General features: G+C 33.1%; 2 protein-coding genes across 2 annotated transcripts in view; both read left to right on the top strand.

The window, feature by feature from the left end:
- Positions 1-569, top strand: part of LOC107061456 (transcription factor MYB114-like) — a 4,410-nt gene extending 3,841 nt beyond the window's left edge. The window contains exon 3 of the mRNA XM_015310716.1: positions 83-569. Coding sequence (XP_015166202.1) covers positions 83-512 — 430 coding nt within the window. The 3' untranslated portion in view covers positions 513-569. The remainder of the gene's footprint in view (positions 1-82) is intronic.
- Positions 570-13,981: 13,412 nt separating this feature from the next.
- Positions 13,982-16,395, top strand: FES (putative Rieske Fe-S protein precursor). Its single transcript, NM_001287956.1, is given in 5 exon segments — positions 13,982-14,020; positions 14,164-14,414; positions 15,082-15,199; positions 15,269-15,451; positions 16,294-16,395. Coding segments are annotated over 5 exon segments (693 nt in total).

Genomic DNA, 16,395 nt, shown 5'->3' with positions numbered 1-16,395 from the left:
GATTTCCCCCCCCCCCCCCCCCTCCAACCTCCTTTTTTTTCCTTACAAAATAATAATGTAAATTTTGTTTACTTTATTGAAGATGGTCAGCGATTGCTATTCACTTACCAGGAAGATCAGACAATGAAATTAAAAATCACTGGCACACATCTCTCAAGAAAAGATCAAAACATGAATTAACATGCAATGGAAAAAAGAGAGAGGCAAATAATGTCAATAAAAAAAGTGATGAAGACCAAAATATTACACCAAATGAATCATGTAGTGAAGTTTCTTCTTGTGTTACAACTGACCAAAATATGGAAAATATTATGGATGGAGAATGTGAGATAATTCAAGAAGAATTATTTGAAGAATCCATTGGAAATTTTTGGACAGAACCATTTTTAATAGATAGTTTTACAAGTACCACTAGTAGTAGTGAATTTTGTGTGCCTTTAGAAGTTGAGTATGGACTATTTGTATCTCCATTTTCTCCTATTATGTGTTATGATGAATTTCTATGCTCATAATTATTAAAGAATTTAATTTTGAGATGGTTAGAATTTGTGAAAAGAAAATTTAATAGAGAGGTGGTAATTAATAAGTTGGTAACTATTTGATGCTTCCTCTTCTATTGAAATTGATTGTACTTATATAGTCAATCTATTTTATGTGGGTTGGGTCAAAAAAATTGATCAAGTTTAATTTAATCTTTAATAGTTTTTTTTTTTTGAAAAAATTGGAGTTGTTGGGTCATTAAATAGGTATAAGAAACTTTATTAATTTCAACTAAAATGATCCTGAAAGCTAAATAGATAAAGTTAAATGACTTTTAAAAAATAAAATAATTTAATTGATTAATTATTAAAAATTGAGTGACGATTCAAGCATTCACCATTCAACTCATCGAATAAAATTCTATCACAATCCATATTTTCTTTAGAATTATAAGAAGAGTTGCTCCAGTACTAATAGTTGATTTGGAGCTTTTAATTGATTTGATTGTATAAATATTTTTCATATAATAAGAGACTGTTTCACAATTTAAAAATAAAAATTTGCGATGAATTTTAAAAATAAAATTAATTTCCTATGAATTTTTAATGACAAAGTTCATAGCTTATTTTTTCGGTTCAATGAATAGATGGATTATTTTATTTCATTGTACCAACCAAAAAAAAGATCTGAAATGAAAATTTTAAAATAAAATTTATTCCATGTTTGATTAAAGATATCAGCTTAAAACTGTAAAATATATTATTCTTTTATCAAACATTTCGGATAATTTATCATATATAAAATATAGAACAAATTATCTTAATTTTAATCCCAAAATTATCATGCAAAAATATTCTGATTTTGAACCAAACCTTTGTTTATGATAATTGATAATATCCCTCGCATGTTGAAATCTTTGTCCACTAGATGTAAGGTTAGGTGTAATATCGTAATTCGTATGCGGTTAAAAATAATTAAAGTAATAAATTGAAAGAATATATAAATATTTATCAAATAATTTAAAACGACGCATATAAAATTATGGGATAAATGAGAAAATAAATCTTGAATTCCTCATTTTGAGTTTTGTGTTTCAAACTATATATTTTTTGTGTTTCAAACTATATATGTTGATATAATTATTTGGTACTGGTTGATATGGTAATTGGATTAATAAAATAATACTCATAAAGGATAAATTTAAAATATATTGAGTATATTTTAGTGAGTCGATTAAATAATCATATTAATAAATTTATTTTTTAATACTTAACATTTTATTTAGCAAAAGTATGATTTAGGACGGACCCCAATGTCCAAGTCAATCTAAGTATATACATAACTGTCATTAGCGACTAATATAATTAAAGGATATAGTCTAAGAAATTAAAAAAAAAATCTAAGAGCACCTATTTAAATTAACTTATTACAAGTCAAAATGATGTTTACACACTTTTATAGTGTTTATAAAATTAAAAAGTATTTTTAAGTAGATTTACGTCTTTTTTCTTTTTTTTTTTAAAAATGTCTTCATGTTGCTTTCTTGTTACATGTGATAAATACAGGATGCTAATGTTCATCTATTTATGCTTGATTTGATTTGTCTCACACATATTATTCATAGTCCATGTCATTTCTCTATTATATTCATATAGTTGTCTAGAAATATTTTGTCATTTTAATATAATTGGCGCCCAAATAAGAATAGAAAAGGAACTAGTAAACATGGGCAGCTCAATAAATATGGTAATCGATATTAAAATTTCAATAATGTGCCTTAAAATTTTGTTTTTAAAAATTATATATAATTTCATTGAAAGGTCTATTTTTCTCATATATGTGAAGTTGTTAAAAATAACTCTAATCAATTTCTTCTAATAATTAGTTTCATTTCTTTTAATCTCTCTTGAAACATATTTTCTAGTTTTATTGGCTATTGATAATTTATCAACGACTCCTTCAGATTGCAGTTAAATTTCAATTTTTCTCTCTTTTATTTTTGAAGTTTTGGATAATCACAATAAATCAGTTATATTTAATTTTGATTTGAAATGATCATAATTTTAGTAGGCATATTTAATGTAATTATAATAAATAACTTAAAGGACAAAATATTCAAATTTTAGATTCAAAATAATAAAAAGATAAAATAACGTAATCTGATTCAATAAATTTATAATTTGATGTCACTTTTCTTTATTTGAAGATGTTTGATGCAATGCTTGAAAATATAATTAAAAAAATTAAAAAAGTTTGACAATTTACTCTATGCTCTCATATTTTTTTAGAATTGTTCATGAGATTTGGAGAAAATTAAATACATATAAAAATCTAAAAAGGAAATACATGTTATTCACAGAGAAATGTAAAGATAAATACACGTTATTCACAAACAAAAGTGAATTGTTCAGATGGTAAACACTCATCAGTTTTAATCTTAAGTTGTGAATTAATTTGAATCATCAAAAAGAGTTAAGTTAAGAGCTTCTGGGGTACGGCGACCAGGGGGGGCGGGGGAATAATAATAATATCTCATTAATGATTTGTGAATTTCCAAAAAGACGGCTATTCTACAACCTCGTTGCTAAGGTTGTTAAGGTCAATTGTTTCTTTTCTAGAACCCTACATTAACTGTTCTATAGAGTAGTCCTTGAAGAAGTCATGTCCATGAATTATTGGTAAGAGTGACATCAATGTTTCGAAATTCAACAGTGTCATATGATATTGCTTCGTCAGATATTTTTTTATTAAATATATAGAATACTACTATTCATAAATTGATATATACAGAGAAAATGACATGACATATTATTGTGCATCGCCATGATTTGATTCTTGGCGAGAGGTTTGAACTTCAATCTAAGCATAATTTTTTTGGCAAATATGATTTGTGATTTAAAATTGTAGTTAAGTAATATCGAAATCCAGTGGAAATTAATATTTGGACAGAACCATTTTTACTAGATAATTTAGTACCACTAGTAGTGAACTTTCTGTGCCTAACAGAATTTGAGCATGAACTATTTGTATGTATATATATACTAGTAAGGGGCCCAAAATAACTAATAGTATTTCACACAGCTTGAACTTTTGGCTCTTGGTTAACTGTGACACTGGTAATCCTGCCCAGTAAATTTTGCTGGAAGAAAGTGTTTCTTTAGCGGTCACAAAGGAAATACTGCAGATCTTAAAATGCATATATCTAATAAAGGAAAAACATAAAGGTGCATGGCTATTTGGTTATTCAACGACAAGTCACTAAATAAGTTTACACAGATATATATATATATATATATATATAACACAAAAAGTATATGTTTGATTGAAATCTAACCGTGAAAATCATCATGCAAACTTCGAAAGGTAATAATCCAAGAAGAGTTGCAAACACTTCTAATGATATGCTATGTGGAGTAGAAACAAGATGGACATGCGAGAGACAGGATTCACAAGAAATTTAAAAAAACGCATAAAATCAACAAATTATTAGAAATAACTATGTACATAATACACATATATGTGTTTGAGGTGCTTATTCAAGTGCTCTGCTGCAGACTCAGCAGTTTTAGCTCCTCCATGTCGATCAAGTACACCAAAAATATCTTAAGATTCATATAGAAATACTACTCTTTTCATTGAAGATTTATTGATCTAGAGGAGTTCATGGTATGCACAAGCTGGTCCAAGGAAGGATCGGAACAAATGTAATGTGAACAGGGAAAGCACACAAAAACTAAAACCCACAATCCCAACCAAATCCCACACTACATCAACTTGTCATTTATTGAGAAATAAACAAGGACCAAAACAACATTTGTGTTGAAATAATGGTTGGAAAATAAATAACAGTTTCGTTTTTTACTGATTCATTGAGTTAGTTAGTCTACTGTTGAAGTTACTGTTACATTGAGTCAGTTAGAAAAGTTGTTACTGTGATGAGGCTGAGTTAGTTAGAAGATTCTAGAGGCTGCTAGATGGTTGTATAAGCCTATATATATATAGTGTACGTGATAAAGAAAAGTAATAAGATCATTCATTTTTTCTCTTCTTCTCAAAGTTCTCCAGTTCAATTACTTTTCTCAGCATGTTTTCATATGGTATCAGAGCAGGTTCATTGTTGTGTATGTAGAACAGGTTATAGACGAAGATTAAAGGAGAGTAGATCTGGAGAAGCTTGTTGAGAGATTCAGAAATGGCAGTTGTTAAGATAGATCAGAGTGATCCATTGTATATAGGTCCATCAGATGCATCAGGTGCTACGTTGATTCCTATTAAGCTAATTGGATCAGAGAATTATGGAATTTGGAGTCGATCAATGAGAATTGCATTGTTGGGGAAAAGGAAGTATGGATTTGTAATTGGAGCTTGTAGCAGAGCACTATACAAGGATGAATTGCATGAGCAATGGGAAACTTGCAATGCAATTGTCTTGTCGTGGTTGATAAGCTTTGTAAGTGAAGAATTGTTAAGTGGAATTGTGTATGCAACCAGTGCATATGACGTATGGCAGGATCTGAAAGAGAGATTCGATAAGGTGAATCGAATGAGACTTTATCAGTTGCACAGAGAAATCAACTCACTTGTACAAGGAATTGATTCAGTGTCGAATTACTTCACTAGGCTGAAGAATTTATGGAATGAATATGATGCTGTGGTACCAGCTCCAACTTGTGTTTGCCCAAAATCGAAGGATTATGCAGATCACCTGTATGAGTTAAGGCTAATTCAGTTTTTGAGTGGCTTGAATGATTCATATGATCAAGCTCGAAGGCAAATATTACTGAAAGGAGTTACACCTACTATCAATCAGGCATATGCTATGATAGTGGAAGATGAGATTTAACATTCAGCATGTATGACTGCTGTGGGAGAAAAGGTTAATCCAATTGCAATGCAGGTGAATAGAAGTCCAGAAATCAGTTATGGAAATCAAAACTACAAAGGAAAGAAATGTGATTACTGTCATTACACTGGACATACTCGAGAAAACTGCTATAAATTGATAGGCTATCCTACAGATTGGAAGCAAAGAAGGAGAGGAAACTACAATAATGGAAATCTAAGAGGAGCAGTGCAAAATTCTTAGTCTGGAGGGTTCAACAATGGACAACAATATGGAAATCAAGTCAGAACTAACTTTGCTGGAAACAATTCAAATGGAGAAACTAGTCATAATGCATCACAAAGTCATGAAGGGAACAAAGAGGTTAATAATGCTGTGTTGTCCAAGGCACAAGGATTTATAGATGGCGAATACAAGCAAATCATGGAGCTGTTGAACAAGGATCCACATGAGATGAAACAGATCAATATGTCAGGTATGTCTACTTGCTTATTGTCTCCTGTAGAATCACAAGAGTGGATCATAGATTCTGGTGCTACTCACCATGTGACAGCAAATATGAGTGTATTTTCAAAGAATCATGAGGTGAGGGATAATGTACATCTTCCTACTGGTGCTAAGGCAGATATATCACACATTGGAGAAGCATTTGTTTTTTAAGATGCAGTTGTGAAAGATGTGTTATTAGTACATGATTTCAAGTTTAACCTGCTGTCAGTATCCAAGGCTACTAAATAACTGTCCTGTTTTGTATCCTTTTATCCTGACTTTTGTGTGTTTTAGGACCTTCACAGTGGCAAGGTGAAGGGGATTGGTAAGGAGAAGGGAGGGCTATACATTTTCAATGGTACACATGGAATGAAGGACACTTCTAAGGCTCAAAAACAGCAAAGTTTGATTGCAGGAGTAGTAGTACAGGACATCAATCTATGGCATAAAAGACTTGGCCATCCCTCCTCTCAAGTTCTGAAGTCATTAATGTTTTTAAAGCAGAATAAAGGCATAGATTCCTTAAGTACTTGTCATGTTTGTCCTTTAGCTAAACAAGCTAGGTTACTATTTCCAGATAGTAAGAATAGAGCAGCTGTGTGTTTTGATCTTATACATGTAGATCTTTGGGGACCATATAAGACCCCAACTTTTGATCAGAAACAATATTTCCTCACAGTTGTAGATGATTGTAGTAGGTATACTTGGGTTCATTTGTTGCAATTGAAGTCTGAAACTATTGTGGCACTCAAGAATTTCTTCTTAATGATCAACACTCAGTTTGGTATTTCTGTTAAGATCATAAGATCAGATAATGGCACAGAATTCTTTAACTCCCAATGCAAAGCATTATTCCAATCTTTAGGAATAGTGCATCAAAGTAGTTGTCCTCACACACCTCAACAAAATGGTGTGGTTGAGAGGAAACATAGACATATATTGAATATAGCCAGGGCCATCAGATTTCAATCTCACATGCCTATTAGATTCTGGGGACAGAGTGTTACAGCTGTTGTATATCTAATGAACAGGTTACCATCATCAACTACTGGGGGTAAAAGCCCATTTGAGATGTTGTTTTCTAAGTGCCCTTCCTTATCTCATCTAAGAGTGATTGGTTGTTTATGTTATGCCTCAGTACTCTCAAGAGGGGATAAATTTTCAGAAAGGGCTAGACCAGCAATCATGATGGGATATTTTGCTACACAAAAGGGATACTTACTGTTGGATTATCACACTAACAAGTTCTTTGTCAACAGAGATGTCATTTTTCAGGAACATATTTTTCCATTTGCCAAGAATAAGAGTCCAGACAATTATTCTGCAGATTTCATAATTCCTTATATAGAATAAGATGATGAGTTGACTCCATCTCATGAAGTAGAGGATGATGATATAGATTCAAACATAGTATTGGAAGATAATGCAGATCTTGATACTAGTCCCTTATCAACTCCTGAGGCATCAACTCATGACAGAACAATTCCTACATCACACTCTGCAGCACAGCCAGTTGAGGAAAGTGTTGAGACACATAGCACTGTTCCGCCTAGAAGAACCTCTAGAGTTTCACAACAGCCTGTTTGGATGAGGGACTATGCAGCTCCTGGAAAAGGAAAGGGCACAAGATATCCACTAGCTAATTACTTATCATATGATAATACAACTTCCAATTATCAATGCTATTTGACTAAGTTCTCTACATTAGTTGAGCCACAAAATTTTGGTCAGGCTGTTAAAGATGAGAGATGGATGCAAGCTATGAAGTTAGAGATGCAAGCATTTGAAGATAATAACACTTGGGAGATAGTTGATCTGCCACCTGGAAAGAATACAATTGGCTCAAAGTGGGTGTATAAAATCAAATATAAGGCAAATGGAGAATTGGAGAGGTTCAAAGCTAGATTAGTGGCAAAAGGATATAGTCAACAAGAAGGGTTGGACTATCATGACACTTTTTCACCTGTTGCTAAAATGGTGACTGTTAGATGTGTCATTGCCTTGGCTATTTCAAAAGAATGGAATTTGTATCAGATGGATGTGTACAATGCATTTTTACAAGGAGATCTAGATGAAGAAGTATATATGGAAATGCCACAGGGGTTTAAGCAAGACTGTCAACACAAGGTTTGTAAATTACTTAAGTCATTGTATGGACTTAAACAAGCCTCTCGACAATGGAACATCAAACTTACTACAGCATTATTAAAGGCAGGATTCATGCAGAGCACTTATGACTATTCTTTGTTTACTTGGAAGAGGAATGAGGGAATGGTTATAGTCTTGGTATATGTTGATGATCTCCTCATTACTGGAAACAGTGAGTCTATGATCACAGAAGCAAAGGAAGTGTTGCATCAGCAATTTAAACTCAAGGATTTGGGGGAACTCAAATATTTCTTAGGAATTGAAGTGCTAAGGACTGCACAAGGAGTTATATTGAATAAGAGAAAATATATTCTTGAGCTTATTTCTGAAACAGGTCTTACAGGAGCAAAGCCATCATGTACACCTTTGAAATCTAACTCTAAACTGACCTCAATAGAGTTTGACAAAGCTAATGGAGTCATTGAAGATGCTGTCTTACATGACATTACTGGCTATCATAGGTTGGTTGGGAAATTACTATATGCAACAATAACTAGACCTGATATTAGTTATGCAGTACAGTAATTAAGCCAGTTCATGCAACAACCCAAGAAATCTCACCTAGAAGCTGCAAACAGGGTGATCAGATATTTAAAGGGTACTGTAGGGCAAGGTATTTGGCTGAAGGCTCAAACTGCTACATATTGGTATGTTGGTGTGACTCAGACTGGGCTGCATGTCCCAACACAAGGAGGTCTGTCACAGGGTATGTGGTGAAATTTGGAGAGTCATTGGTTTCTTGGGAATAAAAAAAACAACATACTGTGTCTAGAAGTTCAGCTGAGGCAGAATATAGGAGTATGGCCTCAGCTGTAGCAGAGATCACATGGTTAGAAGGATTGTTTGCAGAGCTAAATGTTTCCATTCATAAGCCAGTCACAGTTTTAAGTGACAGTAAATCTGCTATTCAGTTAGCAGCCAATCCTATATTTCATGAGCGGACTAAACACATAGAGATCGATTGCCATTTTATAAGAGACAAAGTGAAAGCTGGTCTGGTGCAGCCCATCTATGGCAGATATATTGACTAAGGGATTGGGTCAAGATCAACATCTACATCTGTTAAGCAAGCTTGGTGTGCTTAACTTTCTCCACCCCACAGCTTGAGGGGGAGTGTTGAAATAATGGTTGGAAAATAAATAACAGTTTCGCTTTTTACTGATTCATTGAGTTAGTTAGTCTACTGTTGAAGTTACTGTTACATTGAGTCAGTTAGAAAAGTTGTTACTGTGATGAGGCTGAGTTAGTTAGAAGATTCTAGAAGCTGCTAGATGATTGTATAAGCCTATATATATAGTGTACGTGATGAAGAAAATTAATAAGATCATTCATTTTTCTCTTCTTCTCAAAGTTCTCCAGTTCAATTACTTTTCTCAGCATGTTTTCATAATTTGCTTCCTAAAATTAAGGTACATAGATCAACAAAGGAGTAACTTAAGGTGTATTCGGTACAAAATGATTTTAAAATAATCTTTTTTGTATACATACCGAACGCAAAAGAATAAGTAAGAAAACTGATAAATGGAGTAAAACGTTATACGTTCCTACTGACACGCATTTGTTGAGACTTTATTGATGAAGGTACATATGTGACATAAAAACCAAGTTGAATTATACACTTCTACATGATTTCATGGACCATGGTGAACATAAAAAATGTTAAAACTTGAAATTACATAGTTACCTAAGGTATGTATGAAATTCAATTGTTATTATGGAAGGCTTCAGAAACAATAAACCTGCGGTTCGCCCAAAGTTCCAACTGTTTGGAAGAGGTGATGAAGTCACTTCAATTCATCCAAAACTGCTTCTTCTTATGCCAATTTGCTGCTGTGACATCTCCACTTCAGGTAAATTATTGACAAAAATGAACCAAAATACCTAATTGATTGTTGAGAGTGCTCAACGTTATAACAATATTCACCTCTGAGCTTCAAAACTTTCAATGGTCCATATACGTCCCAAAATAATTAGATTCTTAAACCCCAATTTTAAAGCTTAAGTGAAAAAATAAAAATTCTTCATTAATGCGGAGAAGTAAAATGAAGAACAAAGAGAGGAAAAAGAAGAGCATAACAAATAGCCAGCGGGGTAGCAGAGGAAGAAGGGAAGAAAATAAGAACTCAAATGAGTTGAAAAACCGTTTTCATACTCCGCAACTCAGGTCGCAAAGTGGTGCCTATGGATCAAAATTGGTGATGCAGCCAGAATGAGCAACGGTGTATTCAGTAAAGGTGGTTGTTTGTTCCAACAAAGTGGTTAGTTATACTGAATAAGTTTGAAAATAATATAAGAAAATCAACTTACATACCCTCCAGCTTCATGTTTGATAAGTTTGTTCTTCTGTACGTGATAGTTTATTTCTTCGCAAGCTTTTTGTCGCTAAGTATCTGCGTTCCAAATACTAAATTTATTGTTGATTCCACTAACTGCAAACAATAATGAATTTCAATAATTATTTGTAACATCACAACCAACAATACTAAAGCATATAAAAATTCACATTCTTGAAGAACTCTCAAAAGATGTCTATTGCACAATACATTGCAAATCTCCAAGTTAAAATCTCAGATAGATAAGGTAAAGGAACTGCAAATTTAATAAACCAAAACCCCCAAAAATTGTCGGATAAAACAAATTAAAGAAGGAATGCAAAATAAAATCTCTAAAGTAGAGTTAGGGAACAAAAATAATGGAAAACACCATTGTAGAGTATGCTTACCTGAGAACAAATTAAAGAAGGATGGCAAAATAAAGTCGCTCAAGCAGAGTTAGGTAACATAACTGAAAACACCATTGTAAAGTATGCTTACCTGAGGTAGTAGGCAGTTGTAAACTCCATTGAATTGAGAACAAGAACAGATGTAGCGTTTGGAGACGAAGGTGTTACATAGTACAGAAACGGAATTGGAGAGGAAGAGGAGAGAATAGAGCAGGTGTTTGGCCGTGCTGCAAGTGCACATGGAAGTGAATGCTGAAATGTCCCAAATGCCCTTCGAATTCAATGTTATTTTCAAGGAAGCACACCCGTTGACGGAGAGGTGTGTGTTATTCCCCTTTCTTATATAGTATATACTCCTAATATATATGTTATATGATGAATTTCTACGCTCATATTATTATAGGTAGTGAACCTTTTGAAGGATTTTGAGATGGTTAGAATTTGTGAAAGGAAACACCAAGGGTTGTGGTGGAGTGATAAGTACTCTTTCATTTTTAATCAAGAGGTCATGGGTTCGAGCCCCCTTGATTATGGAATCGTCTTTGTTAGGGAGCACTTTACCCTAAATGTGGGACTTTTCCGCGCGAATTCGAATTTAGTCGAACTCCAATGTGGATACCGGACACTGGGTGAGAAAAAAAAAGAATTTGTGAAAGGAAATTTATTAGTTGTACTTTATCCTTTCCAATTCTTACTAGTGACATATATAATTTTCATATGTTTGGAATTAAATTTTAAAACTATGAGTTCCTAGCAAAATGGAAATAGCACAAGCAGGTAGGGGTAAGATTTTTGTATACATCAATATATTTATTAGGGCAAATTATAGAAATCACATACTTTTAAGGTAAAATTACAATCTATCCCTTAAAAGTTTATAATTACAGAAATCCATCAAACGGATACAATAATATAAGCGCTGATACATTAATCTGATGCGCGAGATACATTAATCGTTAAGTAAGATTACATTTTATACATGATACACTAATCTGATGCGCGAGATACACTAATCTGATGCGCGAGATACACTAATCTGATGCGCGAGATACACTAATCTGATGCGCGAGATACACTAATCTGATGCGCGAGATACACTAATCTGATGCGCGAGATACACTAATCTGATGCGCGAGATACACTAATCTGATGCGCGAGATACACTAATCTGATGCGCGAGATACACTAATCTGATGCGCGAGATACACTAATCTGATGCGCGAGATACACTAATCTGATGCGCGAGATACACTAATCTGATGCGCGAGATACACTAATCTGATGCGCGAGATACACTAATCTGATGCGCGAGATACACTAATCTGATGCGCGAGATACACTAATCTGATGCGCGAGATACACTAATCTGATGCGCGAGATACACTAATCTGATGCGCGAGATACACTAATCTGATGCGCGAGATACACTAATCTGATGCGCGAGATACACTAATCTGATGCGCGAGATACACTAATCTGATGCGCGAGATACACTAATCTGATGCGTGAAAATGAGTCGATTTTGGAGATTTGTAAACCTTATAGGGGATAATGGTAATAAATAAACTAAAAGGTGGGATTTCTGTAATTAATCCTATTTAAATTTCACTTGCAAAACTACATTGAATATGTTGTTGTTATTGTTGATTTCGTACCAAAATATTTTGGTTTTGGACCATTTTCTCAAATTCTGTGAATACTATTGGCATTGAGAATTTATATAGTTGTGTAACAATTCGGTTCCTCTTTTTGAGTATTGTGTTTTGAACTTGTATATGACTTATTGGTCCATATGGTTCGAGTTGATAAAATCAAACATTTAATATCAAGGACATTATATATTGAGTATAGTTTAATGATTTGGAATAAATAGACCACACTAATAAATTTTGATTTGTTAATCATAACTCTCAATTCATTATTTTGATATGATCTTATATATATAAAATAAGATTCATTCATTGTCAAAGACATGAAGAAGCAGATGAACAATCAACAATGATACATTCACTGAAATAAAGTGAAAACAAAAGGATATATACATCCAATAACATGCATAAATGGTACATATATCATAAGTCTATTTCTGATACATACAAGGTGCATACACTAAAAAACTACAAGTGTATGTTGCATCTATATAAAGTATATATATGTTGTGTGCATATTTGTTGTATTTGTGGTGTTTTGTGGTGATGATTGTAAAGTATATTATATGTACTGATACAATTCATACAAAACGATAATACAATGTATTTTACTTGCGCATAACTATAATGTATCCAATGATATTGTTTGTGTTAATATAACTAGATTGAACGAATTGATACAATGTATCTAGCGAAATATTATGTGTTGATACAATCAAATTGAACGGACTGATAGAACTCCAAAACAGTCACTAGTGAACAGATTCAACTTCAAACCAGTAGTTACCAATCATAATTAGACAACTTTTAGCTACTAATAATAATTATGCTCCAAACAAAATTTTACCCAATTACAAAACATCCTTACCATATTTATTAAGTCTCCCTATAGTTTGAAATTATTATATTTTGTTTCACTAATAAATAATTTTATACCAAAATTCAAGTCAGATACACCTAGATACATATTTTTTTACTACCAGATACACTGAAATAGGAAGAGAGGTGAACGAGAATAGGAGAAAGGCGAGCGAGATTTGTCTACATATTCCAGACACGCGAACGAGATAGTAGAGTGGCGAGCGATATTTGTCTATATATCCCAAATATACATATAAATTCACTTGGATATAGTGTATCTAGAACAAATTACACATAATTTTAACCTCATATATCCCAAAATACATGTATCTGAACGTATCTAAACATACCAAAATCTGGTAAGCTTCGTAATGTTATAAACTAGTGTATATCTAAGTAATTATCTCCTAAACTAATGAAATTTTTGTAAGTTTACCATTTTAAAAATCAAATGCAATTTAAGCTACTAAGACACAAACCAAATAAAGGCCCATTTCCAAAATTTTATAGACTTATTATACAAAAATGGTTTTAAAGTTAATTTATGAGCCCAACTAGACCCAAACAAATCATTTGTTGGATATGAAATGTAAAGTGGACAATTTATAATCCACCAATAGAAAATAGAAACAATTGAAAAAAGGCTATTATCCAAATGTGTGGCTCTACTAGTTACTTGCCTTATCTAGTCATTGAGTGACTCTCATCATCTTTCTAGTAATCTATTTTTTTTCTACATTACAAGAATAACATCCATCCACTTCCTCTCTTCTCAACACACACATTAACATGGCTTCTTCCACTCTTTCTCATGTAATTCCTTCTCAGGTAATGCACAGAGTTAGCTAGGGTAATAAATATCGAAAAATTATGTTGTATATATATTATTAAAAATTGCTTGTTATGTGTATATAGTTTTTAGTGAAAATTCTGACTCAGTAACTGTAACAGTTTTTTGTTATAATTTTCAGCTATGCTCAAGCAAAAGTGGCGTTTCATCGGTTTCACAAGCGTTGCTTGTGAAGCCGATGAAGATTAATGGTCATGGAATGGGAAAGGATAAGAGGATGAAAGTGAAATGTATGGCAGCTAGCATTCCAGCAGATGATAGAGTGCCTGATATGGAAAAAAGGAATCTCATGAATTTGCTTTTATTGGGTGCACTTGCTTTACCAACTGGTGGAATGCTTGTACCTTATGCTACTTTCTTTGCACCTCCTGGGTTAGTTCTTTCTTCCTTTCCTCATATTGATGTATTAATTTCTGTATAAGTTATACAACGTTTGATAGCTAATTAAGAAGTAAGTTATGCGAGGTAGAAAATAGAATAGCTATAACTATGTAATTAATATCTACGTAATTTTAACCAGTTACTTGAACGAGTATTACAAGTGATGTGGGCATATAAATGTTTTGCATTCTTCCGCAGATTTGAGCAACTGGGGTAAAGTTTGGATGGGTTTATCGCTTATAAGCCAAATGCCATAAGCTAACTTATGACTTATTTTGGCTTAAAAACAACGGCTTAAGATCACTTTTTAATCTTATCCAAATACTTCAAAAGTGTTTAAAAGCACCTAAAATAAGTCAATCCAAATAGGCACTATAGCTATGTTACTTTTTATTCAATTCTAAGTCGATACGGACATATAGACAAATGTAATGCCATGGAAACTTGATGTGTTAACAATTCCTTTGTAACTCACAAAAGATAAAAGAAGAAACAGGGTGTATGCTATTGCTTTTGTATATCACTAGACGGACTTGATCAATCTATCTGTCTGTCTATCTATCTATCTATCTATCTATCTCATATGAGGCATTGTTGTTACGTTTGTGTAACTAACCATGAATCGTGATTTGTCGTTTTATTTGGAGTTGATCAACAGATCAGGAGGTGGTAGTAGTGGCACCATTGCCAAAGATGCTAATGGCAATGATGTTGTTGTAACTGAATGGCTCAAAACTCATTCACCTGGAACTCGAACCCTCACACAAGGACTAAAGGTACTCGTACATTTTCGTTCAGTGTCATAATTTCTTCGTAAATTCAGTGTTAACTTGATGATATTTTAGGGAGATCCTACTTACCTTGTTGTGGAGAACGATGGAACACTCGCGACCTATGGTATCAATGCCGTGTGCACTCACCTTGGTTGTGTTGTGCCGTGGAATACTGCTGAGAACAAGTTCATTTGCCCTTGCCATGGATCTCAATACAACAATCAAGGAAAAGTTGTTAGAGGACCTGCTCCTTTGGTAAGTTTAAAACCCCTGTTTTAAATGCTCTAGTAGTTGTCTTTATATTTTTTCTTATCAATCAGCCTTTTGCCTTTTGGCTTCGAGGGGAATTTAGGGCGGCTTCTGTCGGTTCAACTGAACACATTCTAGCTCAAACAATTTATAAGAATATATATATTAAGATCATGCTCATTCTAAATTCACTGATTTTGGTTGGTTAGAGACAATATTTATAATGACACATGCTATGTTTACAACCTCACAAATAGGGCGAATCTAGGATCTAAACTTTACAAGTTCAACCTTTAGAAAGGTTTTAATCATTGAATTCATGTATTTTTATAGTTGTATGTTCATATCTACTTGTTTGCAACAAATTTTAAATATATGAAAAATAAATTAATCACAAACAAGATCGGAGGAAACAAGAATATTATTGATAACGTTATATTATTGATGAAACGTTATCGGTGCAATTTTGTTTGCGCATTTCTCAAATAAAGGATGATAGAATATGTGAATCTTCTTAAAGTATTTGATTATCAAGAAGAATGACATATTTTGATCACTTCATGAATATTCCAAGAGTTGACGGAATATTCGAGATGCCACTTTATATAGACATAAGCTAGGGTTTAGGGTAGAGTAGCCTCAAAGAATCCTAACTGGAATCGAATACATCTTGTAGAGTTCCAATTAGAATTGAACAAGTGAGTTTCACAAAATTTCAATGTCTACCCTACTCTCTTCTTACTATTTTTATGGATATTTACACATAAATTTATGTTTCGACTCGAAAGTACTAGGTTCAGATGGACTCGACACTGATACTAACATTGTGTTTTTTTTTGTTGGCACAGTCCTTGGCATTGGCTCATGCAGACATTGATGATGGGAAGGTGGTGTTTGTTCCATGGGTTGAAACAGACTTCAGAACTGGTGATGCTCCATGGTGGGCTTAG

Source organism: Solanum tuberosum, unplaced genomic scaffold (assembly GCF_000226075.1).
Source record: "Solanum tuberosum cultivar DM 1-3 516 R44 unplaced genomic scaffold, SolTub_3.0 scf00140, whole genome shotgun sequence".
Lineage (NCBI taxonomy): Eukaryota > Viridiplantae > Streptophyta > Magnoliopsida > Solanales > Solanaceae > Solanum > Solanum tuberosum.
Note: the sequence above shows the minus strand (reverse complement) of the source record. Positions and strands in the feature narration are given on the sequence as shown.